A 26700-nucleotide genomic window follows, 5' to 3' on the forward strand; every position below is an offset into this window, starting at 1 on the left:
TGCCCAAGCAGAACCTAGTTGACAGTACAGTTTGTTTTAGATGTAATCTAGTGACACAACGTTCCTCATTCCTTGAAATCTGTTTGCTACAACTTCCTTCTGTGAGTCAAATAAGGTATGTGTAACAGGGGGGAGGCTGGGTGTGAACCAGGCTGAAAACCAAAAAGGGCAGTGCATCTCACACCATTGCCTGTTACTCATGCGATTTCTGTACTTGCACCAGTTGGATGTTTTATAAATGCTATATTGAATGGGACACTACTCCTTTAACAGCATACAGAACGTACATTGATATTTCAAATCTTAATTTAATTAACCTACTAATTTAATTATGTTAATACAAACTATACAGATACTACAGATAATTAATAATTAAAATTATGTTTTTAATTTAATGAAAATATTAGTAATTAGGATTAGGATCAATCAACAGATATGTTTTCCCATTCTTTAACAATATTCATTTGGTACAACAATGTTGTATGGGTTTCTTTCTTTCTTCTTGCATATATATATATATATATATATATATATATATATATATATATATATATATATATATATATATATATATATATATATATATATGTATACACACACACACACACACACACACACACACACACAGTATATATTGTAAAGCAAAGGCAGAGGAAATATCACATCGTCACTTACAGGGGGGTGGGGAGGCATAGCATTCAGCATTATTTCTAGTTCTCAGTCTTTGATTTTGACCAACTATGCTTACCGCAGAGCATTTAAATCAGTTGGATCCAGGTGTGCCTTTCCTTATTTACTTTTTTATTAATAATAGTCAACCACTAATACGTCATGACTAGAAACTAAATGAGTCACTAATTGTTAACCATTGTATTTATATTTAAGCTTCAAAGCTCTCTCACTGACACTTAAAGGTGGTGGGGGAGGGGTTACTGTGGTAGGAGTGATACAAACAGAGCTTATTTGAAGTCATAAAGGGTTGAATGAATTGGCTGCCATTGTTGCTTGAAAAACAAATGAAGCAAGATAAAATGTAAATTACAGTCTTATAAAGGGGAAAGCTGAGAGAGAGAGAGAGAGAGAGAGAGAGAGAGAGAGAGAGAGAGAGAGAGAGAGAGAGAGAGAGAGAGAGAGAGAGAGAGTAGAGGAGAAACAAGGAGTGGCTGGAAGGAGTTAGCTGCTCTGAGTAGAGAATTGAGAGATGTGGTGGTTGGGCACAGTACAGTTAACATTGTTCACTTTAAAGTGTCCAGAGCTTGGTGATAAAACTCCAGAGATGGGTGATAAAACCCCAGAGATGGGTGATGAAACCCCAGAGATGGGTGATAAAACCCCAGAGATGGGTGATAAAACCCCAGAGATGGGTGATGTCTAACAGATAACCTATATGAAATCCCCCTTTGAAACAGGAAGAATGCCAGTAGAGCATTTAAAAAGAGACAGCAGGTCCTTGTGTTTATTAAGCACAACAAACCAAAGTTAGTTGGGTGTAACCTTGGACCAAACATCAAAAGATGGATCATGTCCACAGCAACATGTCAATGCTGTTAGCAAATGTGTACTATGTAAGGTGTAGGTAAGGTGTGGATTGAATTCCTACTGTTAAAAGAGGAACTGAACAGAAAATATATTTGAAACAGCTGCAATATGCAGCACACACTTTTGTGTGAATGGATAATTCCTCACATGACATTGACAGCAAACAACAAATTCCAACAGAGGTCTGTTGGCAAGTGTTTGGTTGACAGGAGTTTGTACTATTTAACTAACCCTTGTATGTCAGTGTAACCTATTACATTACAATCAAATTTATTTAGCAAGGTCCAGTCGGTGTTCCTTATAAATATAGTTATAGGAACCTAAAATAAGACTGGGAACTAAACTGCCTTTCAAGTTCCTCTTTAATAATAATAATAATAATAATAATAATAATAATAATAATAATAATAATAATAACATATTTTTAAAACCTTAGACTTTTTGGGACTTCCAGGTATTATTGTTATTATTATTATTATTATTATTTACTTTTAATCTTCAGTGACTTATCAGAGTGAGACATACCCCTCCCCCACCAGTCCTGGAAACATCACACTGCAAAAGTTTGTAGCCTCAGTAGTTTTTGGTGCCAGACAGGTATTCAAATTGACAGCTGATAGCCTGGGGGCAAATGGACTGTCTCTGACTATTGGTTTGAAGGCAGCGTCGTGACAAAACAATTTAGTACCATAAATTGAAACTATAATTCATGGGACATCTTTTCTAGATAAGAAAGAAGGCTTGGCTCCCACGAAAGCCTAGTTACAGATACCACAATGATGGTCGTTTGCTGATAAAAGTGAAACTCTCCAGAGACCAGTAAAAACATTAGCTAGTTTTGTAATGACGTCGTGGTCTTTACTGTCCCAGTGTTTAACAACATAAACGTGTGTTGCCTTACCTTTCCACTCCTCGTCATGCACACACTGCATTTGGTTAAACTATAATTTTACCTGAAAAACCTGTCCTAACGAGTAATGAACAGAAGTGAAAGTACATTCCAGCAGGGGGCGATGGTAGCACCTTAGCATTTTATGGGCTACAAACAGCTGCGTTTGAATGTGGAAGTCGACGTCATTATAGTTTTTTCTCCATTCACTGAGGGACAAAGTAGCCAAGTGAGTAAAGCGAGGAGAATGGAGCGCATAAATCGGCAGGAATAACTCATATGTAAACTTTGAAAACTACAACAAACAAAAATGGATACGACCGTTCCATTTCTTTTATTTCTTGTTTCATGTAATCTGAGAGTTGCAGCTCAGTTTACCGCAGGTACGTGAAGTTTTTTCTAATTGTTTTGTTGCGTTGTTTGGGCAGGGTGGAAAGTTACAAAAGCATAGGTTTGAAGCGTTCAGATAAGGTGTGCGCTGTTTTGCTCTTAAAAAAAAAAAAAAAAAAAAAAAGAGGTTAAACGTGAATTTCTAGAATTTCAATCCCAGATTTCTGCATATAGTTACTGCATTAACACTCTAGAAACTGTTCATTTTAGTAGTGTTTTTTTTTTTTAAGATTTTGTTATACATTTGTAAAAAAATAATACCGCACACGTTGACTTTACCAAATCTCAATACAGCTTTGAACAGTACTTGTGTTACTTTTACGTTTGGAGGGTAGTTATCAGGAATAATTTGGCATTAAAATGTGCTTTGCAGTTGCAACAAAGGTTCGTTTAATGCATGCCCATACCTATAGTGTGTGAAACGTGTAGAGTGTTTTTAAAGGGTGCGTCTGCTTGGTCGTAAAATGGTCCTGTTAAACTAGGTTCTATAATTGTGCAGAATTCCTGTTTAATTTGGCGTATGGGAGATTTTTTTCAGACTCTTTAATTTTATTTTCACGAATTGCGTTATTTATCACGTAAAACGATGTCTACTTAAATGCCAGTTCAACTGTATAAGGAAATGAACACGGATAGTAGTTATTAACAGTTCTTATAAACAGTGACCCACGGATTACATTTGCCATTTTAGTTTTAACCTTCCACAGTTAATAACGTGTTGGTTACTTTTCAATATGTGTAACCTGTACTGCACTTGACTGCTGTTCCAAAAAAAAAAAAAAAAAAAAAAAAAAGACTTAATCCCGATTCTTGATTTACCTTTTTTTGTGTGTAGAATTTAATAGCTTTTTTTGTAACAACTTTTTACTTGGTTAAATCTACTGATACAGCGAAATGTGTATTGAAAGTTTACAAAGTGATGTAGTACTTGGTCAAATTTAACCTCTGTTCCATCATACAGTTCCCATTATTATAACAATTCTTTAGACCTGTTGAATTTGAATGTATATGGCTTAGCTGGAAATGCCAGGAATAACATCATGTTGAACATCTTGTAAGAAAGTATAAGGAGCATATTTTTTTCAAGTATTTGTTACACATGTCTTTACATGTTATCAGTTTCTACCTTGATTAAAGTTTTTGCCGATAGGGGGTGGGGTGGTAATTATCAGCAAGCAGTGGGTGGTTTGAATTTCTAATACCCCATTAACAAGCCCCTTGTTATATTCAGAGCGTCTTTTTGAAAAACAACCAGTTTTAAACTACAAAACCGATTATGTACAGTCAGAGTTAATGAAGACACGAATCCGTGCCTTATAAAAAAAACACTTAGGAGTGCATTTATCTTTAAAACTAATATCTGGCTAAAAGGCGATAGAGCTTCATTAAAATATGCTTTTAATGCATACTTCAAGAATAGTTTCAAGCGAGTTACGTACTGACAATGTGTGCTGGCCTTAGTTTTTTGTTAGAGGGACTGGAGGGTGGAGTTCGAAACACGCCACCCGCACCTTTTTGAGGGCTGTGCAATAAACAAACAATGAGACAGTTTCTTGTTTTTAAAGCTTCTTTTTTGTGCGGATAGTAATCGTAAATTTTCTGTTTTGTAAACCCACCAACGAGTAATATCTGCAATTTGATTATCTTTAATCATCTGTATTTATTTTAAATATATAAAAGTTAAGTAAAACATTAAACACGCTTAATTTAAGGGTAACCAGCTTTATTGCTGAACTGTGTAGTGTACTCTTGAAAGACCACAAGAGGTTGTTGGATTTTAAATGTAATTTAATTAAAGTCCACTTAGGCATTGCTCGCCAGCAACACCCCACACCTGTTTTGAATGTAACTCCATCATCACATTATAGCTGATTTTTAAAAAGAGAATCTTGATGTTGATTTAATTAAAAATCCAAAATGCAACTTGGCAAACTGTAAATGACATGTTTTAGATTAATTAGAAAAACCTTTGTTTAAATGTATTGGCAGTGCCCTAAAACTGAGAAGCAAATCACTAAGCTAATCCAAGTATATCTATTTCATCTGGATACAATGACAACCAAACTGCTGGAATTAGTTGTTACTGAATAGGGTTATCCTATTCACCCTGACATGGACAATGAGGGGATTCCTGTTAAATTAGAAGAATGTTGAGAGAATGAGATATATATATATATATAAATAATTTATATAATATTCTATAAAATAAATGTGGGCTTCAGTGAGTTACAGGAAAATAATTCCATCAAGTGTTTCAAGTAATTTATAAACTGTCACGGAAACCTGAGATGGAATTGTTTTCCTGTAACTCACTGAAGAGGCCCATGTATTATTTTAAATACATGGATACGCTTCTGATGCTTATATTAAAGAAGAAGGTTCAGCAGTACAGTTGGGTTTTTTAAGCGTAGTGTTTCTTTGCTGTACAGACGTTCTATGCTGTTATCCGTTGGTGCTTCGGCTTTATTTGGATGGTTGCCTTTACCTTGTTTTAATTTCCTGTTCCTCTCCAGTTTCTGAGAATAATGTAAGCTTTATGTTTTTTTTTTTTTTAATGTGTTCCTATTCTGCTGGTCATTAATGAACAGTTCTGTACTGCGGGTGTTGTAAAGTGATTGAAAAAGAGACATTTTTTGTTTTGAATTGAAAGTGATTTGAGTCATGGAGTCGATTGGGCCACTGTGGTATTATGCCTTTTTTTTTTCAAATGGCTCGGGATCAAATATAGCCTTCATCTATGTGTGTGTGTGTGTGTGTAAAAAATATATATATATATATATATATATATATATATATATATACACACACACACACACACACACACACACACAACTTTTGTAAATAATGTTAAGTTGACCATGTAATTTAAATAGCATCAGGAAGAAAAGGTTGTGCCCAGAAAGGATTAAACAAATCCCTTGTCCAAATGATAGTTCTCCCTCAAAGCTGTAGTGATTTCCTAAAATAACATAAAAATATGTATATAATACATATGGATTTGCATCAGTGTTCAGGGGTGGTGGTAATAAAACCATTTAGTAAATGACTGTTCTATAACTAGAATGGAAAGTCATATTGTTAGCATGACCTAGTGATTAATGTAAAAACTATTCCCAAAAAGCATTTAACCAGAACATCAGCTCATAAATTGTTTTACATGGTGGTGCATCTGTATATGAAAACACTGCTCGATATCAAATTATTTGAAAAAACTGTTAACATGTTTGAATGTAAATTATGGAGTGCTGTAGCGTACAAGAGGTCTCCCCCATTTGCTTAATCCAGCATGAACTGCACAGCACAGGGGGGATCTGGTATTGATTCCCATTAAAACAGAATAACTTTTTTGGGACAGTTTGAAAAAAACCTTGAAAAAAATCCCACAGTAACATCCACTAACATTAGACACAGGTAAAGAAATGGCTGTACCTAAATCAGTGAGCTGTGTTCAGCATGCAATGTGCCTCATTCAGCCAACTAAATGGTGTTTATTGACGTGAGGACAATACAGACCCTTCGTTGCCAGACTATAATGGGGTCTACAGATTCAGAATGATGGGTAGATATTGACGCCTCACTGTATTGAAAACTCCTGAGTGAAAGAACAGTTTTCATTGATTATAAAACATGCTGTTACTGTAGTTGAGTTTTCATTGATCACACAAAACAAAAGATTCCTTGCTTCTGCAGTTTCAGGAGTTCACCAGCAATTTCTGTCTTTCTTTTCAAAAGCTTACCAGTTCTGTAATTATGACTTACAAGCTGCACAATTACTAGGCTGTCTGATAGGGCAGGTAGTATCCATCCACTTCATACTTTAAATGCCTGGTTGTATGAGTAAATGCAGAACCACAGAATGTTTAATTGCCTAAATTAAGTGCACTAGGGAGAAAGATTTGGCACCAATGCACTGAGATATGTTGGCCAAACGCCCCACTGCTTATCGCGTCGTTATTGTCAAACATGTGCTGTGCATGCTTTATACATACTAGTTTTGTAGCCTTGGCAATGTTTTTTTGTAAGTTCATGAAGACACCTAATATAAATCAATGTCACAATGTTTAGAGTTTTCTTCAGGGTTATGGATTTTTAATAGAACTCTTACGAATCTAGTAAGGAAAATACATTTGTACTAAGAAGTTTAATATATGAAACTATTTAAGCATTTTCTTTGATTAGCTGTTTTGATAAATTTAAAGTCCCCTTTATAGTCCTGGTTTACAGGCTACGTGTTTGTGTAAAGTCATTTAAGGTATAAACTTTAGGTTTACCAGTTTGTTTTTGGTAATTAACAAACATAATCTAAATTGATTTGGCAGGTTGCTGTGTCTCTTGCCAGAAATACTCTATTCTTTTAAGTTGCTCCTTAATGAGTTGACAAATATGTGTTTGTTTCTGTTGAATGAATCTGACAATGAGACAGAATGGTGTGTGCAGTGGCATTCAAACCTAAATAAATAACCTGAATGCAATGGCATTCAAACCTGAATGTGAAGAACCCCCGTTTGATAGATACAGGAAATATTCCCTTTCTAAGACCCCATTCACACTTGCGATTTAAGGCAGCACAGGGCTGCATGTGAATGCTCCAAAAAGGAAAAAGCAGCCTATATTTAAGCCACCGTTTTGATGTGGCCCAGGGCGTGCAATCCGGGAATGCAAAGCAGACTTAGGGCAGACTTTTTGTATCGCCTTATCAATTTGATTATATAGCTCAGTAGCAGGGATCATAGGAATCTGTTTGCTGTGGAATAACAAGGAAAAACACAGATTTTTCTATGATGTCAGAAATTTTGTTTTAAATTTGGGGAGGGGCAAAAAACATGCAAGGCATTGTTTGTTTGTTTGATAATAACCAAATCAATACACATACCATATATTAACCTTAAGACAGGTTCACATAAATTTAAAAGGAAAGTTGCCTATCTGTCTAATAAAACTGCTTCCGGTGTTCAAATTCAGTGATGAATGAGGCTTCAGTTACTTCTGGGTCATTCCATACCAACCAACCACAGCTGTTGCTCGACAGTCTCAGATTTTGCTAGAAAAATTCTTTTTTGTTTTTTTGGGCCCGCTGAGTTCAGAAATCCAAATAATTTTTCCCCCTCTTTTAAACTGTGACCTGGCAAAGATCAATCTAAAGTGACCCTGGCCAGAAAAGTCACCCTTGGCTCAGCTTGGATGCTACCATCATGTTAAGCACCTTGTGCGACTCCTAATAAGGCATTCAAGAAAAAAATACCAGTAGCACTTAAGTTGCCATACGAGTGGTAAGTGACGCTTTTTATTCAAACTTCAGCCCAACCCTGTAGGAGATGCAGTTCCTAAAATGTTAGTATTGCTGTAAGAACCTAGGGACCACTCTTCCAAATTGTGAAACAGATCTAGAGAAAAAGTGACAGTATGCTTCCAGTGGCACTAACTTGTGTGGAACTTAAATTTCGTTGTTACCGTGACACATTTGAAACTACCATAACCTCAATTAGATGCATTTTAAGAACTACAAACTGATAGAAAATACAAGATAAAGGTCTCATTTACCTGTCAAAGTATGGATTTCTGTGTGGTGACAGTGTTGAAGGGCACAGTTGTCCAGAAGGGTCCAGCTCAGTTGCGTCTACAAGTTGATGACTGGGTGAAGGTGTTGTATGACAAAAAAATGTTCCCTGGAGAATTTGAGAACGTCTCTGATGATGGAGCACAAGTGAAGCTCAAAATTTGAAGAATAACACCAGTTCGGTTAGGACTGTGGTACTTTAGCCTCACCAAAGTGGCTGTAAGCAATGCTCTAATGCAATTTCAAAAATCCCAAATCCACATATACCAAAATGAATTGCTTGATTCTTATAGTTCTCATCATCGATCCAAAAATATCTTTGGTTTTTTTTTGGAGCCCCTGACATGAGTTATTTTGACCTAAACTTGATAGAAATAAAAAAATTCAAATTTCAGAGGTTGTTAATGATCAATGGGGAACTTGAAACCAACAGTGTTTCACAAAATTTGGAAGAGTGATCCCTAAGGTTCTTAAAGCAATACTAACATTTTAGGACCCGCATCCCCTACAGGGTAAAGGGTTGGGCTGAAGTTTGAATAAAACTTGTCACTTGTCCCTCGTCTGGCAACTTACCAAAAGTGAGTTAGCTGCTCCTGGTACTTTTTTTTTTTTTTTTTTTTTTTTTTTTTTTAAAAGCCCTATTCATTACAAGCGGAACGAGGTGCTACACATGGTAGCGTCTAAGTTGAGCCCAGGATGACATTTCTGGTCAGGGTCACTTTTTCACTTCCTGTTGACCTTTGCAATTTTCCCTTTCCAGTACAGTCATAAACAAGAGAGCTGCTTCTGCATCCAGCGCTCAAAGAATATCACAGACATTTGCAGAGCTTTTTGAGATGTTATAGTAATAAAATAATGACTTGGATCGCATTATTGAGGAGCTTGGTGGTAAAACGAGTGATCAGGAGATGATTTATTAGTATGCACGTCTATAAAGAGGTATATGAAAAATACAACAAACAAGGGGTGGGGCGTGGCTGGAGATGCTGTACTGAGTGTGCTTTTGCGATTCAGTGCCTTTTTAAACCAGTTTTACGCTGAAAATAAATTGGACCTGACAAGCACTGAATAAATGCACTGCAAAGGGTTAATGGCACTGATAAGCTTGTAACTTAGAATTTGAAAGTAACAATTTTTACTGTAATATTTCAATGCCTTAAGATTATTACTAATGTTGTTCTACTGCTGATCGAGCAGTAGTTTATGTATGGTGCATGTTGTTGAGCAAAGTGTATTTGATATATGACAGTGTATTGCTGTATTTCAATTAAGCCTTTGCAGTCCATTTGTTTGTCAGGCACGTCAGGTTTCTATATCATATATATATATATATATATATATATATATATATATATATAAATGCTATATATATATAAATGCTTGTTTATTTTAAATGGAATGAATGAATAAAATCCAGGTATAACCAGTTATTGAATATTTAATGCCGTGTCTTTCCTTGGGAGGAAGCAGTAGTATTAGGTGGTAAGTTGTGAGCTTGTCTTGTAAATGTCAGTCATTTTATGTACAACCTGTTAGTCATTTGCCATCTGAGTGAAGTATCCATTACGAAAATCAATATTTATACCTGTGAACACTAGCAAGTTGCTGTTTCCTGCATTCTAAGTATCTCTGTGTTCTTGAGAGAATAATGTGATTGTGGGTGGGGGTAAGCTTGGTCCGTTAAACACAATAACATTGTAAAAATAGTCAATAGCGTGTGTGTGTAAAAAAAATAATTTGCTACTGTGTTGCATTGAAAAAATATATTAAACATCTGCTACAAATAAAGGGTTACTGTCACATTTTAGGGCTGCTTTTCTGTCATGCATGCATTCCCTCTAAGGCTGAAATGCACACAGTTTTCACAGTAACTGGAAACACTCGGTTTACTAACTTTCGCAAGTTATCATAAATATCAACCTCAATTGAGATTCCAGCCTCTTGAGGTAAACCTATTTTGAGACCATTCTTACAAAGAATTAACATAAGCATATTTGTGTCCTGTCTTGCAGCTGATTCTTTGATTTCCCTCTGTAAAAATGCACGTCACATTAGTAAAGAGCTCACTTGGGCACTGGTACAGGGTGGGCGAAGCAGGCGCCTGCCGATTCTGCCTCTAGAGAGTGGATGCTCTGTGCTGTTCATGAACTTTAGTTTTTAACTCGTCGTGTAATTGAATACTAAAGTCAGTGAAGTATAAATAAAAATCATAATATTCACTTTGACTGTTTTTTGTTTTATTTCCCTTTTTAAAAAAATACCATTTCAGGAATCATTGCAAGTGTTTTTGAAACTGGTAAAAATGTAATCGGCACATTAGACGAATATACATATGTGTATAGTAGCTAAAGACAACATACCATGTCCATTATTTTTTGTTATTCATCATGTGACTAAACTCTATGTCTCTGCTGAAATTCAACTTGGTGGCTGCACCAACTATGAAAAAAAAAGTGATGTTTCAGTAAGACAGAGCAAAAAGAAATCGATTATCTATGAGAATGGTGCGATAGTATTAAAGTTTTGCTGTAATTCACATGATCATTTACGAGTCAATACCATTAAATATCATAATGCCAGTCAAACACGTAAAGAATAAGAAAGCAAATAAGGTGGCAAATGACAAAGCGATGCATTTTATGCTGAAAAACTAAGACTTAAGGGACTGCGCTCAAGGCGGAGCTTTCCCAAGGTAAGTAAGCTCAATTAATTGCGTATTTCATTGTTTAGTGTTATTTATTTCCACGCTACTTTTAACGAAACTATAATTGCCAATTTTAAACCATGGCTGTTTCTTAATTGAATTTATATTTTCTGATGACAAAATGAGCGCAAAGCAATTTTTCTAGCTATACAATCCTTAATCCCTTGCGGTCCTATGTCAGACCAGGTGCGACATTACAATTTTCCCTGTCCAGTTCTATGTTGGACCAGGTCCGACATCATCAAGTAAAACACGGGTCTCTAGTCGTTTTTTCTCCAGAAAAATCAGAGAAAGCCTTTCAATGGCCGAGTGAGACTGATAGGAGCCGAATGAAGCTGAAAAAAAGGACTTCTCATAGCCGCATATAACACTGCAGAATTAGGAAAGAAACAATTGAGAGGATTAATTATGTGTTTACATTAAAAGGGGCGCTATTTAAATTACAATCGGGTAATACATAGCAGTATACCTGTTTTAGAGTCAGTCAACATGCCTTTCAGTGTTTCGTATTTTATCCTGGCTATTATAATGCCAGTAAAACACTAAAGTTAATTTGTGGAGTACTGTATATAAAAGTACTCTATCACAGAATAGACGTATTCCCCCCCCCCCCCCCCCCAAAAAAAAAAAAAAAAACATAAACAACTGACCATCATAACAGTAAAAATAGACATAGTGAAGCATTCTTAACTTTAAGTTAGTGATCAGCAGATATGTCAGCCGCACGAAGAACATAGCATGTACCGAGACTCGGGACATTTGCTAGGAAATCTGTCCCGACCAGGTAGGGACTGTTGGCATGTATGATTGACAGGTTTGAAATGTCTTCAGGTGCTTTACTTACTATTACTGGAACAAAAGTTTGATTGGGGGGGAAAAAAGAATTGTGGTAATATTTATTAAATGTTACTTCTTTTAACTACCAACATTATATTTGTTCAAGTGTCTTATTTAATTTAATACGGTGATTAAAAAGTGGGAACAAATGGAATTGGCCATTTCTGAATTTTGGTATTCCCAAGAATGGAACAACTAGTAGCCCTAAAGATGGTTACAATTGAAGGCAGTGCAGATGCCAGCATTTTATGCAGTAGTATAAGGCATACTTATGCAAGCCACCAGTTAAGCATGCAGTCTATATCTGTGATAAAACCAACAGGGCTGCATAGGATCAGAGAATGATTCAGAATCGGAGGCAGAACCAAGATAAATGTCTTGTTTTAAATTTAAAGAAAATTGTTGAAATACTTGTGTTGGAATATTGTTTCAAAATTGTATAATGTATAACAAATATATTAAAAGGGTTAATGCATGGCTGAAGGTAATTTACCATTTCTAAGTTGAAACAGGTGCCTTAAACCACATATGTGAATGGGGTTGCAGACCTAAATATTCAGCAGCCCTGGGCCAGCACAGTAGTGTTAACTGGGTCTGTTCTTTCAAAATACCTGCCCAAACAAGCACAACCCCAAAACTCGTCCTCTGCTATGGCTGCTAATTCAAAAATTATACTTGTTGTAACCTTTATCCACTGTACACACATGTATAAAAAGTGTGTTTGACATACAGATGGGTAGATGCCCAGACTCTGATGCTGTAGTAGCTGAAGTATGTCCAGACCAAGCTTCAGTACAATTGAATATGCTTTTCTTGAGATGTATAACTTATTGTGACATACAAATCGGTTGCCTTCATATACCTTGAGTTTCTGATAGTCTTAATAAAGTGTTCTTGTTGCGCAATTTATGTCAATTGGACAAGTGGTTCCTTTTTGTCTACTCTGGTTTGTTGTCAAAATCAATAGTGAACCTGTGCTATGCTGTACAATATTGACATCATGCATAGTGAAACCTGAAACCACAATGTATTTTCAACAAAGCAAATGTGGTTGAACACCCATTCCCACTTGACCGTTCTATGATTTCAGTGAAACCCATTAGTTTCTGAAGTAGGAATTTATTACGGTAGAATTGCACTACACTTTAGTTTTTCCAGTTTTGGGTAGTCCAGCATTGGGTAGGGTCACTGGTGTTAATTGGACTAATTTACCATTCCAAGTGAAATGGCTGATTTGGATTTGTGTGGCTTGCTGTTCTCCACAGTCTTATAAAAGCAGCAATCATTGCAAATCCAAGCAGCCGTTTCTTCACTTTTAATTTGGAATGGGTAATTTAGCCCAAAAAATGCCTGTCACCTGTGGAGAGCTTATCCACATCGTTTTGTGCATCACTAGTCTTGGGCATGTCTGCCAGCCTGCATCAGGGTTTGTTGTTTTTATAATCAGGTTAGTCAAACTACCGAAACCACCGTCTAGGCCATTTCTTCTTCTGGTATGTCTTTTTAGAATGAGGAAGTAGTATCATTTTGATGTAACTCTTTGCGGACTGTGAATTCTAACATTTTGAGGGCCGACTGAGATAACTTCACTTTAGAGCATGTATCGTACCAAATATCTACTTAAAGTATACACTATTATACATTTCTATAAAGATGTTGCTCTGCTGATTACTAAATAAATTATGATTTAATTTTATGATCAAGTATACCCACACTGATCTAGTTTGAATGTGACAAGTTTAAAAATGCACTTGCAAATAATGTTTTCTTTAGAAATGTCCTCTGCAGGAACTAGAATTCTAGTATGTTTATCTTTTTGAAAAGTGATTTGGCAGGGTTTTAGCTTATGTGAGTTAAATGTATGTATTCATTTAAAGCATAGAGTGTGAGACTTTTTTGAAAAGCTGGGTGTCTGTAGAACCTAGACATACCAAGGGTTACACTCTGGCATTAATTAAAATCTTAATTTGCTCAAGTAGAAAGCAAAACAAATGTAGAAAAACACATGCATCTTTGTCTCTCTTTTTTTTTTTTTTTAATTGCTTTAAATATATTTAATTCATAACATATCATTCATGCATATGTTAGAATATGAATGTCTGAGCAACAGCAAACATAATATATTTCTGAAACTTAAAAAAAAAACACATTTTCAATATAAATTAAATAAATTCTAAATTATAATAACTAATTAGTAGCTATACAAGTAATATACTACATTGGACCAGATTTATAAATGGCAAAATGGAGAAGGAACCAATGTAAAATGTTATGTACACACAATTTTAAAGCAGTTTTTCAGGCAATATACCAATGAATGAAGTTCTAAGCTTTTAAAATACACTTGGAATTGTTTCTTCCTCTGGCTAGAAAAACACATTTTATTTCTCATTTTTCACCTTTTTAAAAGTACATCAGGAAAGCCTACTGTTAATAAAGTCAAGACTCCAGCTTTTTTTTTTTTTTTGCAAATAAACTAAAGCAGTTTAATGAAGTGTAGGTTTTAGTAACTAGTAACAACCTTGCTAGTGAGAAATGTAGTATTTTATAGATTTGCTTTCTTACGATAAATACGTTTTGTAGGTGTATAGATGTGTTCTTTGTTACGCATTGGAATTCTTAAATGTTACCTTGATGTGCAGCAATTGGACATTTTATTTTCCAGCTGAGAACTTTGGGGTCAAGTTAACACAGTTGAACAGACATTTTTTGACAGACAGTAATTTGTAATATGGACATTGACTGTGTCTGAAAAGGTGAAGGTTATAAAAAAGAATCCAGTTAAGGGTAACAATCTCAATAAATAATGGGTTCTTGCACTGTTGTTTGCAATCTGTATTTTTGTATATGTTGATGGAATTAAGTAGGTTACGCTGTCACAAATTCAGGTGATACTTTGAAATGCTTTTTCTGGTGTGTGTTTTTTTGGGGTTTTTTTGAGCAGTATGCAAGCATTTAAGTGTCATTGATTTGCAAACTGCTAATTTCATTGAAGTTCAGTATAAAAAATAGAATCAACAGACTGCAGTTCTAATGAATATAAGGGTAAAGCTCAGGGACCTGGAAGCAAAATAACCATGGGATTGTCTAAAGGAGGTTTTTCTTTTTATATATTTTGTTTTTATGGAAGAGCCTAGGGACACTGTAGTGGTAACAGAGGAAATTAAAAATACAAGCTGTCATGTTTCCCTTTTTTTTTTTTTTTTCTTTATCGGTTGAAATTATTAGAGACTTGGAGAGACTGTAAAGACTGAGTAAGTGTTAGGACATGTCTGGATTTTATTTTGTCTGAACTTGTGGTAGCGGTTCATTTTGATGAGATTTTTCCATGTGATGCTTTATCAGTAGGATTTGTTTATATTGACAATCAAGTTGCTATGCAGGGGGTTTTCTCATTAACAAGATTACCATGACCTGTATTCACTTGTAAAGATGTAAGTGTGATATGTAAACAGAATGACACCTTCATGCCTCCCAGATCCTGCTGCTCTAAAATCTATGCTGAAGTATTTGCATCACCCTATTAAATTAACTAATTTTGCTTCATAAAGTTGAATGAAACTTGTTGAAATAATGGTACGTTCACATATTGTATTACACGCCTCTTTGTCGTTTCTCATATACCTCACAAATTTAGGTCCTAGAAATCTAGGTGAAACAAAACTTTTGGCCATAGCTGTAGATGTAAAAATGTAACTTGACACAGGTGAGACAAACAGATTCCATGTAACCCCGATATTCTGCTGCTCTTACCATGAGTTAAAGAATGCCCTGTAGACATTTCTGAATTGCATGGACACTCAAGGGCTGGATGCGAACACAAACCATGTGGTTAAAAGACTGATGTATTACCATTAAATAAGAGCAAGATCTGTGTCCCCTGCTTATATCGAAGCTCATCTTCAAGCATAAACACAACAGCACTTCCACCTACAGTAGGCCAAGAAAGGGCGTTTCAAAGTGGGCTCATAACCGTGACCACTCACTGTTCCCAAGGATTCGTAACAACTTTAGAATCACGTCTCGCAAGCCAGAATATATGCTATAGCTATAATAAAGCAAATAGCATGGCTATTTAATCCTCTAGTCAAACAGGGGTCAGGATTCTACCCATAGGGTGCCACTGTGCATCAGCCAGAGGCACAACTGTAGTAGCTTTGTTACTTTTTCCCTTTTCCAGAGTGCATCCCTTACATTACAGCCCTAAGGGTTGAAGCCCGGTCTCCTTCTGCCTTTGTTCTCTACCAGACTGCATACAGTCATTCAAAAGGGTGGAGCTGAAGTAAATGCTTTTAACCCTAAGGGCCTTGATTGTGTAAACACGATCATACTGAAGTGTCAATCTAACGATAAACTCACTTAATTTCTTTGGCATACTGGGTCACCATTCTTATTAATGATGATAATTGAATTAATTTATTTTATTTAGAAATATTTAATGAGAAAATAATCTTGGTGTCTGTTATTGCTTATAATGACCTTGAGAATAAGAGCTTGTGGCATTGGAATCACTCAAGTGTCTTGTAATTTGCCCAGACATCAATATTTTTCAACAAATCTTTCAGGAAGTATTACAAGGTCCCTCGGGTCATAAAAGAACACATTATTATACACGTATCGCACAATAGAAAAGCAGTGTTTTTATGGTTTCTGAAGTACTTAATGTTCCTCAGGGTGTTCTTGAAATAAAGGACACCAATTCCAAGATGCTACTGTAAACATGATTTAAAAAAAAAAAAAAAAATTATAGGAAGCTATATAAAGTTTGAGTAGTGCATGGTTGTACCATTGTAATGAAGGGGGCCCCGATGGAACATTAGCAAGCATCTATTTACTGTGTTTCAAGGAAGGAGTAAACAAATTCAATATCTATGTTGTGATAATGCATAATAACTTAATGATCCTTGCCTCCATCAGACTATTGCCATAGAGGGTAAACTGTACAGCTTCTGTTGCATAATATTACATTTACTTACTAGTTTGATATCCTGTTGTGTTCTCTGTATAAAATTTCTTAAGTGAGGGTTTTTTAGAAATGACCATTAGACATGTTTAATTTCTGTTCCCCTAAAATGGAGTTTTTAAATTATTACAGCAAATGAAGTTGTACACCCACAGTGTTAGTCTAAAACCACCTTGCTTCATAAACTGTACTTTTCAGAAGAACCCCCTGTAGTTGGAACAGGGTATGTTCTAACTAGAAACCTGCTGGAACACACGAAGCAATAATGCATTCACAGACTTCAATACCCCCCCCCCTTTTTTTCTTGTGGTCAGAAAATCTTCAGTATTAACATTTTAAAATGAATGGAAGCTTTCTCGTATGTTTTATTGTTATTTGTTCATTCCATTATATTTAATGCAGAGGATAGGAATAAAAATGTCAGTAACTTCACTTATAGGTCTGAAAATGATGTTGTGCAGGCAGGAAACCTCTACATTTTCTTAAGTGCTTCTGTTCTTGAATGTCCAGGTACTTGTTTAAAGATGGGTGGGGGTTCAATTTAAAAATAAAATTGATGTGAATTAAACTGACTGGGCCATTAATAAACAGAAAGATGTGGCTGATGTTTGAAAGTGCTGGTGTTTACCAGGGTTTGTACTGTTACAATAGTATTCGCCCACATTTTACTTAGGAGCGTCATTAGGAAAATCATTCACCATTGACTGGCTCTGCCTTGCCAGATTAATATACACTAGATTAATCAGGAAAGTGCCCTCTGTTATGGCTTGCTGTGACCTTCAAATTAAATTCATGTTCATATTCTGTTTTGCAAAGACTTTTACAAAAAATAAAAACAATTGACGTTTTAAATTGCTTTTTCTTTACTTTCTGTGCTCCAAATTGTAACTAACATCTTCCATTGCGTGGTTAATACTTTACAGATTTCATGTTCAAAACTGTAACCAAACAAACTGTTACTGCTGTTTTGCAGATGTGGCTAAAAACCACTGTTCAAACAAAGCTCTTTGGCAAAGCAGTATGCTTTTGAGGTAGACACCTGTGGCTGCCAGTAACTCCATTGTCTCGGCAGGGTAGAAATTAAAGCTTCAATTAGGTAATGTATTTTTCAGACGAGAGTTCAAGTAAAAAACGTTGTTTCAACTAGTTGTAGTTGTAGTAGTGTCTCCATTATTGGTGCAAGTGGCTGGATCATGATAGCGCTTGGATGGTGAGAAAGTGGATTCAACTGACTATCTGCATGACGAGCTTACTACCATTTGTTTTATTTTCAAAGCCTATCATGGCTTTTCATTTCCAGTTACTTTGTTTAGAAAATAAGCATGTTTCAATTAGTGTTAAAGAAAACACATTTTATTCGCAGGATCTCTAATATCAATGAAAACTGCTCCAGGGTAGGTGTGTGCAAGCAAAAGAGCTGTTTCTGAAGGAAGAAGCTTGTTGGAGATGCCTCCATCCACGTTTCTCTGGATTGAACAGTTGCCCCAAATGTTGATTTTAGAGCAGACTGTTTTTTACTTCCCTGCTGCTATCTGGCTCATGGTGTGTCTCAAGCAACCAATACGGCTAAACAGAATGAACAAAAATGTTCCTTGTGGATGTAAAACATTCATGAAGGCGTGGCTGTTTGTTATTTCGTTGGCAGTCATGCATTTTGTCTCAGAGAGATGGTGTTTCTTTTGCTCGCTGTCCATAGGATTTAAATGTTTCCATGCAATTAACACTATTGCAAGTTTTGATGAAATCATTAGACTGAGACCAATAAGGAATAATGCACTCCATTGTGTCTGTCTTGAGATGCAAGACAATGGTTAAGACAATGGTAAATGTTTAGGAGAAAAAGCACTTAAGCTTCAACTTAAAGAACAATTTTAATGCAAAAGCAAATTCAATTTTTGGGATTGAGTGTTGGGTTTGTGGTAAATTGTAATATAAACGAACTGGCTGATAGTTGATTTTTATTGCTGTCCTGTGCTTCAGTACCATATTGCTCTGCTAATCCAGGCTTTCTTTGCTCCTTTAAAAATGTTTTCAATACTACATTTGTGTCTGCTGCTCCACTTCCTTTACAGCGAGTCTGACTAAATATTCACTGTATATTTGCAATAGTGGATATGAGTCTGTATGCTTATCTTTAAGCCCCTTTCCGGTGACATGCGGGTCGGGTACACAATTTCACACTGCTTTTGATAAGAGCAGGGTTGACCTGGACAAGAGACTCAAGTACACAATGCGCGTATCAATCACCCGGAAGCAGCTTGTTACTGACACTTCCATCCAAGCTTCTCTGGATTGAACAGTCAGACACATTTTTAATTAAATCAAATGTTTCTACATCCCTGCTGCAATCTGACTCTTACTGTGTCTTAATCCAAAAAAATGTGGCTGAAAAGCAGACATTCCTTGCTGAAGTGAAACTTTCACGCAGGCATGGCTGTTTGTTATTGCGTCTGCTCAGGAATGGCCATCAAGCATTTTGTCTCGCTCAGCCCAGGTCAAAGCGTGTCGAGCCACATCCTGAGGTGGGTCACGACCCAGGTACATGGTTTCACGCTATGCGGTACTGTGACCTGGTTATCTAGGACCCAGTAGGAGTGTTAGTGTGAAAGGGGCTTTAGACTGCATCGCCTGCGGGAAAGTCTATAAAACAATTTCGTTTTTAATAAAAAAAGGTCAAACAAACCCCAAGTTGATATTTGTTCCCAAGGTCTTTTGAAATTGTGTAGACCTGGATTATTGGGGGCATAATATAGTTGGGATGCTTAACGGTAAATATTTGATGATCCATCATCTGTTTATGATTTTGTTTAACTGGCTGCTCATTGTGACGAGAGGCGATGTGAGAAATATTTAATAGGGGAGCTTGGCCTTTGCCGATCGAAGCAAGGCAAATTTTTCTGTTTTTTTTTATTATTATATAAAAGACCAGGGCCAGGAGGCTGGCAGGTTGAGAGAAGTAAATTCTAACAACCCAGGGTAGCTTCACTTTTTTTTTTTTTTTCTTTTGTTGCAGCTACAAACAAGAAATAAAGAAAAGCCATTTATGTGAGTCCATAGGGTACTATTATACCTTTTGTAGTTAGTGCTTTTGTTTGATGGTTTTTATTCATTTCATTTTGCAGCGATTTATTTTTAGCTATTCTAGTTTATGTAAATCAATTTTTTTTTTTCAGGGCTTTTGCTTTTTATATACTGTGTGAAGTTATTGTTTTCAGTCATTTTTTTTTTTTAAATGTGCTTTTTTCCTGTCTGTGTAGTAAATTGACAGTACATGTTTTCGCAGTTTAGGCTTTTTTACATTTCTCACAATTTGCATTTCAGTTTTAAATTCCACGAGCGAGTAAATCAACCCTATCAAACTGTAATCTAGCTTTGTTTTGCGAGCAAGAACAATGCTCTGTATTAAACTGTAATCCTTGTTTTAAATCCTTGCAAGCGTGTACAATCTTTCAGTAGGAATTTGCTGCCACACAGTAGTTAGGATGGGTTTAAGTATTTAGAAAGAATCAATGCGAGATGTCAGGAAGGAGGGATATTGCCCATCTGCACTGTGAAAGTGTTTTTTTTTTTTAGGTTATTTTTTTCATGGGGATACGGGTGAAGTCAACATGAATTGAGTAACCGTTTCCAGTGTTTTTCTGGTGTTTATTGGATATACACTGATTTCATTTTTTTGGTTAAAAACGAAAGTCAGAAGCCGTATTTAATTTAAACACATTTTTTTTAATTAAACACTAAATAAAAATTAAGTTCTTACTGTTGTTGGGTTTATCATATTTATTTTCATCCGGAGTAGATTACAGATGACTTTACCACAAACAAACAAAGCAGTGTGCAGTCTCCTAAGTAAGTAACAGATACTTGGCGAATTACATTTTCAAAGCAATCAACTCATTCCTAGATTAGACAAAGAGTTGACCTGTAGTGCAAAACTACTACTCGGATGTCTCCCATGATTGTGCTGGTAGACTTCCAACATATCCTGTCTCTGCTGAGGTGATTAAAATGGTTTTAAATGCAGTATCACACACCTGTTACATTGCTACAACTTGTTTAGTGTAGATTCGTAGTGCCCGGTTCCACAGACTGATTTTGCAATAGTTTTGGATTACTTGCCTAAAATAGCTTTGGTTACAACAAAAGTAGTGCTTATCAGGAACTGTGAAACCCACTTATAAAGTGAAAATTCAGCGATGTTGATTTTAGTATTAAATTCTTTCAACTAAACAGGACTAGTTATCCACTAGGTTTGTTTTTATTGTAGCTCAGGTTTAAATAAAATAAAATAAACACAGAATCTGCTACTGGTTGTTGTAGATGCCACAATCTAATGTAGACCTTCCTTTTTTCCTGCTCTTCAGCTCTGCCAGAAAATGCTGCACTAAGTGAAGCTATTATGAACACACTGCAGCATAGATGACACGTTTTGACAATATGATGGCCAGGAAGAAGTTTAATTACCATCATTTAACATTTGCCCTGAACTGTCTCTGCTGTGTGCATTATTATACTGTCTTGTATGACTTTCCTGAAAAGCTTAACAGAGAATATGGCTTTGTGTTTGAGACAAGCACAGCTAGTGTTAGAAGGGTAATTTTGATGCGTGAGGTGTTGTAGCTCTTGAAGATACTCCTAGCTTTTTCTTTGTGAAACATAGTGTTGTAGAAATTGAGTAAAATGTATGGTTCTGAAAATTAGTCAGATCAGATTTTTTTACTACCATACTTGGTATTCTTGTTTTCGGATTCTTGTCAAAAAGCCCATGTGAAGCAAGGCCCTCATTGTTGGGGGTAGCGCCGATTCAAGTCTTTCACGGTTGGTACGTTTTCAGCTTTTGCATCATCTCTATTTGATGTTTCTAATCCGTGTATTGGAGCAAGATTTATAGTGAGCACTTTGTGATGCTTCAGTGTCTCCTGTGTCCACTAACGTGCTTCTAGAGTTGATACTCAAAATTAATTTTAAAGAATTTGTTGCTGCAAATATCAATTGTTTTTGGGTGGGGTTATTTATGTAGAATATTAAATACAAACTAAATATGCACACTCTTAAGGGGTAGAAGCATGACTGTGATGCACAGGGTGGATCTCACAGCGCAAGTTAGCGTCCTTGTTGAGAAGTTGCTGGGCATCGCCAGGAACTCCGAAGTAAGTGTCTCATTGGCTTTGGTGCTCCCATGGTTAGGGAGGCAAAACCGGCAGGGACTTTCTCCTCATTGTGCTACAGCGAACCCTGCTGGCCAGGCAGGCTTTTTATTTGTTTTCCCAGTTTTGGGGGGGGGGATCTTTTAAATGTCTGTCATGGAAGTACAGTACAAATGTTTGTTTGCTTTAAAACAATTCGCAAGATATTTGTGTTTTTGTAGTTTTCTGTTAATTTAAATGGACTGTCTCAAATTGAGATGGTCCTTGAAGACGCAGGGAGTGGAGATATTGCCCTGGTCCCACCTCTAGCTCACTGTTGAGGTGCAGGTGTACAAGGACATAACTTTGTACAGTAGGATCATGTGGCAGACTTAAGGAGTTAATAAGCCATGACATAGTATTGCAGCAGTCAGCCAGTTGGTGTAATTAGCCTCCAGGAATGACGATCTGTTCTATTTGCTTAAGTAAAACTTGTGTTTTTGTGTCTGCTTTGGGGTAGTCAGTAAATCTAAAAGCTAAACGCATCTATAACCACTCTCCCAAAATACACAGTTCTAAAATAGTTTGTGTGAAAGATGCAGGATAGTGATGTAGACCAGTGACAGTAGCTGAAAAAGAATAATAATCAAATCAGAAGAATCATTAGTCTGGTTTTATGTGGACCTCAATGATGTTTTGAGAATCTTGTTTTAAGCAGCTTGATCAGAAAAAGTAACTGTATGGCTATAACCCCCCCCACCCCCACCCCCCCATTTTGTCCTTGTAAAAAGATACTGGAGGCCATAATACTTTGAACGAGATCAGCAGGGATAAGGACTTTTGTGTCCTTGCTTGAATTTGCTTCAAGCTCATGTTGCCTTGCCAAGCATAAAGGATTGGTCCTTTTTAAAATGAGTGTGCGTGTTTAAAGTGCATCCCAGTTCAAATAATAATCCAAATAACCTTGTAACATGATGATGCCTTATTCAAAGACAAAATAATGTGGATAACTCACCATGGCTAATCTACCATTTGGGGCATGCAAAAATTCAAATGCAATTCCTAAGGTAAGGCAACATTTGACAGTGGCCAATTTCTTATCATGGGATTGCATGCTGGGGCTTGAACCCCTGACCTCCTATGAATTCAATTTTTAATTCTAAAGTTACAGTTGCCTCCTTTTTTATGCATTTTCTTTATAATGAATGCTCCTATTAAACAAAGTAAGCTGTCTATAAAATACTTTTATATGTAATATTACTGAGTTGTAATCGCCAAGTCTTGGAGGAATTTCTTAGATTTTAAAGAACCTGTTGTCTGGAAAGTATTTGGCAATTGTCTGTTAATTTGGCTTATATAATCTTCTCCAGTCTAATTTTGTTTTCCTTCTGAAATCAGTAAGCCCAGCTGCTTTTGTTTTGCTGCATGTCTTGGAGTCTGTCAGTATGTTATATGATCCTCCTTTCCTCTCCCTCTATGGTGCACTTACGGTGTCCATGATGCAGCCCAGACAGTTTAGTGCATGGTATACATCCCTCATTTCAGACCTAGCTTGGGTAGTTTAATGGCATTTATTTTGTTAAGGTTTAGGTTTCAAGACATGAGTAATATTCAAACTCTGGATAACCTAAATGTGGAAAAAAAAAAAAAAACACTTCTGGTTAATGTGTTACCAGTACTCTCGGCATTTACAGTATAAGATAGAGATAAAGATAGAGGTAATGATATGATAAAGCCAGGGGTCCAGACTAGGGATGCAATGGTTACGATTTTCACCAAACAAAAAATGGACCGGAACAGACATCTGCATAAAATTCAAAACCGATCAAAACCCATAAAAGAAATTCGAGCCAAATTCTTTTGTACAATGAAAAAGTGTCTGCAGTCTCAGAGTTAAGCCAGTGGTGTTTTCCGGAGCTTATCACACACTCTGCATGTAGACAGTTTATATTCACACCCCTTAACATAAATCAAAAGTTATGACAAGACTTGCCTAATTGCCCTCGGGAGGGATAACCGCAGCTTCGTGCTTAGTTTGGGTGTTCAGATCTCTAAGGCTGTTTTCTTTCAAGGTTTATGAAATGGTCTATTGATAGGTGTCAATGCTAGTGCTAGCAAACACTTTGCATACCCTAACCTAATATTTTTGTTAAATGCATCCTAAGAAGTGAAAAAAAAAAAGTGAATCTGTTGGTTCCTTTTAAATTACTCTATGTAGACCTAATACAATAAATAGTGATGATAACCAAGTAAAATAACGGAAGTACAAAATACAGAAGTACTGAAAGAAAATAATGTTAGTTGTGAGGTCCCAAACTATTGTGAAGCTGCAAAACAAGCAAAAGGGATACCGCGGACACATCTGGAAGCTGCTTTAAATAGATGTTTCTGTGAGCAGGTCAGTGTATTTTTATTAAAGCACACTGATTGAGTTCAAGTGTAACGGCCTTACCATAGTCATACGTATTATAGTAACGGTATGTTAAAATAGTATACAATACGCATAATTTGCTTTTATCCTAGCTTTAGTTTTTGCTGACACCAATCTTTTTTCATTTTTTTTTTAAATGTGTTTCTTCATCAGAAACTATTTTAAAATGCTGCCACATGTCTGTCATTTTGAAGCCTACATGTTGTAAATATTTGCAATTTTGAAAACCATGACCTACAGTTGTACTCTGTTTAGCTGCCTACAACCAACCATGGCGACCAATAGGTACGTTTTTACACTTGCACAAATATTCTGGATCGAGTGGCCAAGAGGACATATATTCAGTTACGTTTACACTAGCAAAATCCAGAACGTGTCCTCTTAACCTCTCAATTTGGGGTTCAGTTCTGGCACAGCCAGAATAATTGCTAGAGTAATCGCACTTAGAACACGTTCCGGAATGATGAGAGAATTCTCAGCAGGTACTGCACGTAAGCCAGCTACGTCATCACCTTTCTGCCATCCACTAGATGTTGGCATTAATTATGATTAAATATTCAGTGTGTTACACATTACATTCACATAGTAAAAGTGAAATAAGAAAGTATATGTTGCTCACCTTTCTAAATGTTTTTCTAATCCTCATCAATGTCTACCACAAACACTGAGGATGTTGTAATTGCATCATAGTGTCAGCCATCTTCACCTTGCAAAGTGTGCGTGCTCATTCTCTTCTGAGAGAACTACCCCCTGCTGTTTCATACCAGTGAAAGAGTTGATAACAAATCAAACTGTTCATAACTGACTAGCATCCCTAGTCCAGACATTTTGATTTCGTGGTGGTAATGGATAGAGACCTGAAAGTAGCTTCATATCCTTTAAACCCTTGTGTGAAATACCAGTTCATGCCTGTAGATCAGTGACACGGCCATCCTATTTCAGGGAGGCAACCTGCTACTCTGTTTTATGGTTCCTATTGTCTGAAATTGAACATGTCTTGATAACCTCTGCCTTTACAAAGTCCTGAACCTATCGGTGCAGTATAATGGTGAATGTGCTGTGCTTTTGGAAGTACTGTCCTTCAGGTAGTTTTTGCAAATGAAGTCCTGAAGGCAGTAATTGATGGACCATGGTTAACAGTCCACCATATAATCTCACTCCTCGAGGGGATCAGATTCCTTGCAGAAATGATACATACATCCTTAATACATACATCCTTAATAGAGCACCCCTTATCTAAACAAGGTTCTGAGCTACCTAATGCAAAGTTAGTAGATGGAAGATAACTGAACATAAATTTGTGAATAAATCACGTGTTACTTTTTTTCTTTTCTCCCCATTTTGCCTGTCAATATTTAAACGGACCTACACAGTGATACATGAACTCTTTTTTTTTATTTAAAAATAAAACAAAAGAATTGCACAGTTTAATCTGATAAGCTTTGAATCTGAGCAGCAGAAAAATCTTGTAACAGCTAATGTGGTTTCATGGCTCCTCAAAAAAACCTGCTGTTTTATGAACTTGTCGCCTCAATAAGCTTTTTGGTTATGCATTTTGTTCTGCTGGAGATGCTTCTAGGTGTGCACACAATAAAATGGGCATTTTATTTTAATACCTAGAAACAATATACAGCACTGTTGTGCCTTGCAACACTATTTAGAAAATGAATCTTTAAATCTGAAAAGCTCACATCAGCGGTTTCATGTGGAGCTGTATTTTGCCCGGTCAGCATTCTGCTCTGAAATTTTTATAAGTTCTCTTTTTGAAACATTCTGCTTGAACTCTGTGTGTGTGCATGCATGAATAAATGAGAGTCAGTGCTTGGATATTCTGGCCTGTGACTGGTTAAAACCTTGTCATAGGAGCAACAGTAGATTTAACTGTTGCTCTCATATCCTTACACCATTGGGCAAGTGTGTCTGTTATGTGATCATAATCATATGTGATATGTATGCTGATGACACCCAGATTTATTTGTAAACTACACCTGATATTAACTTGACTATTTCTGTGCTTACAAATGATATTACTCACATGAAACTTTGGATACACTTTCTGCAGCTAAACAGTGACAAGACCGATGCTATGCTATTGGGTACTCTGTATCAACTGCAAAAATCTAATCATCTAAACATGACCATTGGTGAGGTCCAAACTGAGTTCTGTTCCAAAATGAGAAACTTGGGGGTCATTTTAGATCGCGGTTTAACTTTTGAGCCATGTTTTGTAAGATTACCAAGCTTTCCTCTTTCCATCTTGGGAACAT

The 26700-nt window shown here is 36.3% G+C and overlaps 1 protein-coding gene across 10 annotated transcripts in view; it reads left to right on the plus strand.

Annotated features, from left to right (window-relative positions):
* Positions 1-2626: 2626 nt before the first annotated feature.
* The window catches only part of LOC121316923 (receptor-type tyrosine-protein phosphatase kappa), a 164784-nt gene continuing 140710 nt past the window's right edge, over positions 2627-26700 (plus strand). For all 10 annotated transcript variants that reach the window (XM_041252296.1, XM_041252298.1, XM_041252300.1 and 7 more), the window contains exon 1: positions 2627-2811. In XM_041252296.1, coding sequence (XP_041108230.1) covers positions 2739-2811 — 73 coding nt within the window. In that variant the 5' untranslated portion in view covers positions 2627-2738. The remainder of the gene's footprint in view (positions 2812-26700) is intronic.

Source organism: Polyodon spathula, chromosome 6, assembly GCF_017654505.1.
Source record: "Polyodon spathula isolate WHYD16114869_AA chromosome 6, ASM1765450v1, whole genome shotgun sequence".
Lineage (NCBI taxonomy): Eukaryota > Metazoa > Chordata > Actinopteri > Acipenseriformes > Polyodontidae > Polyodon > Polyodon spathula.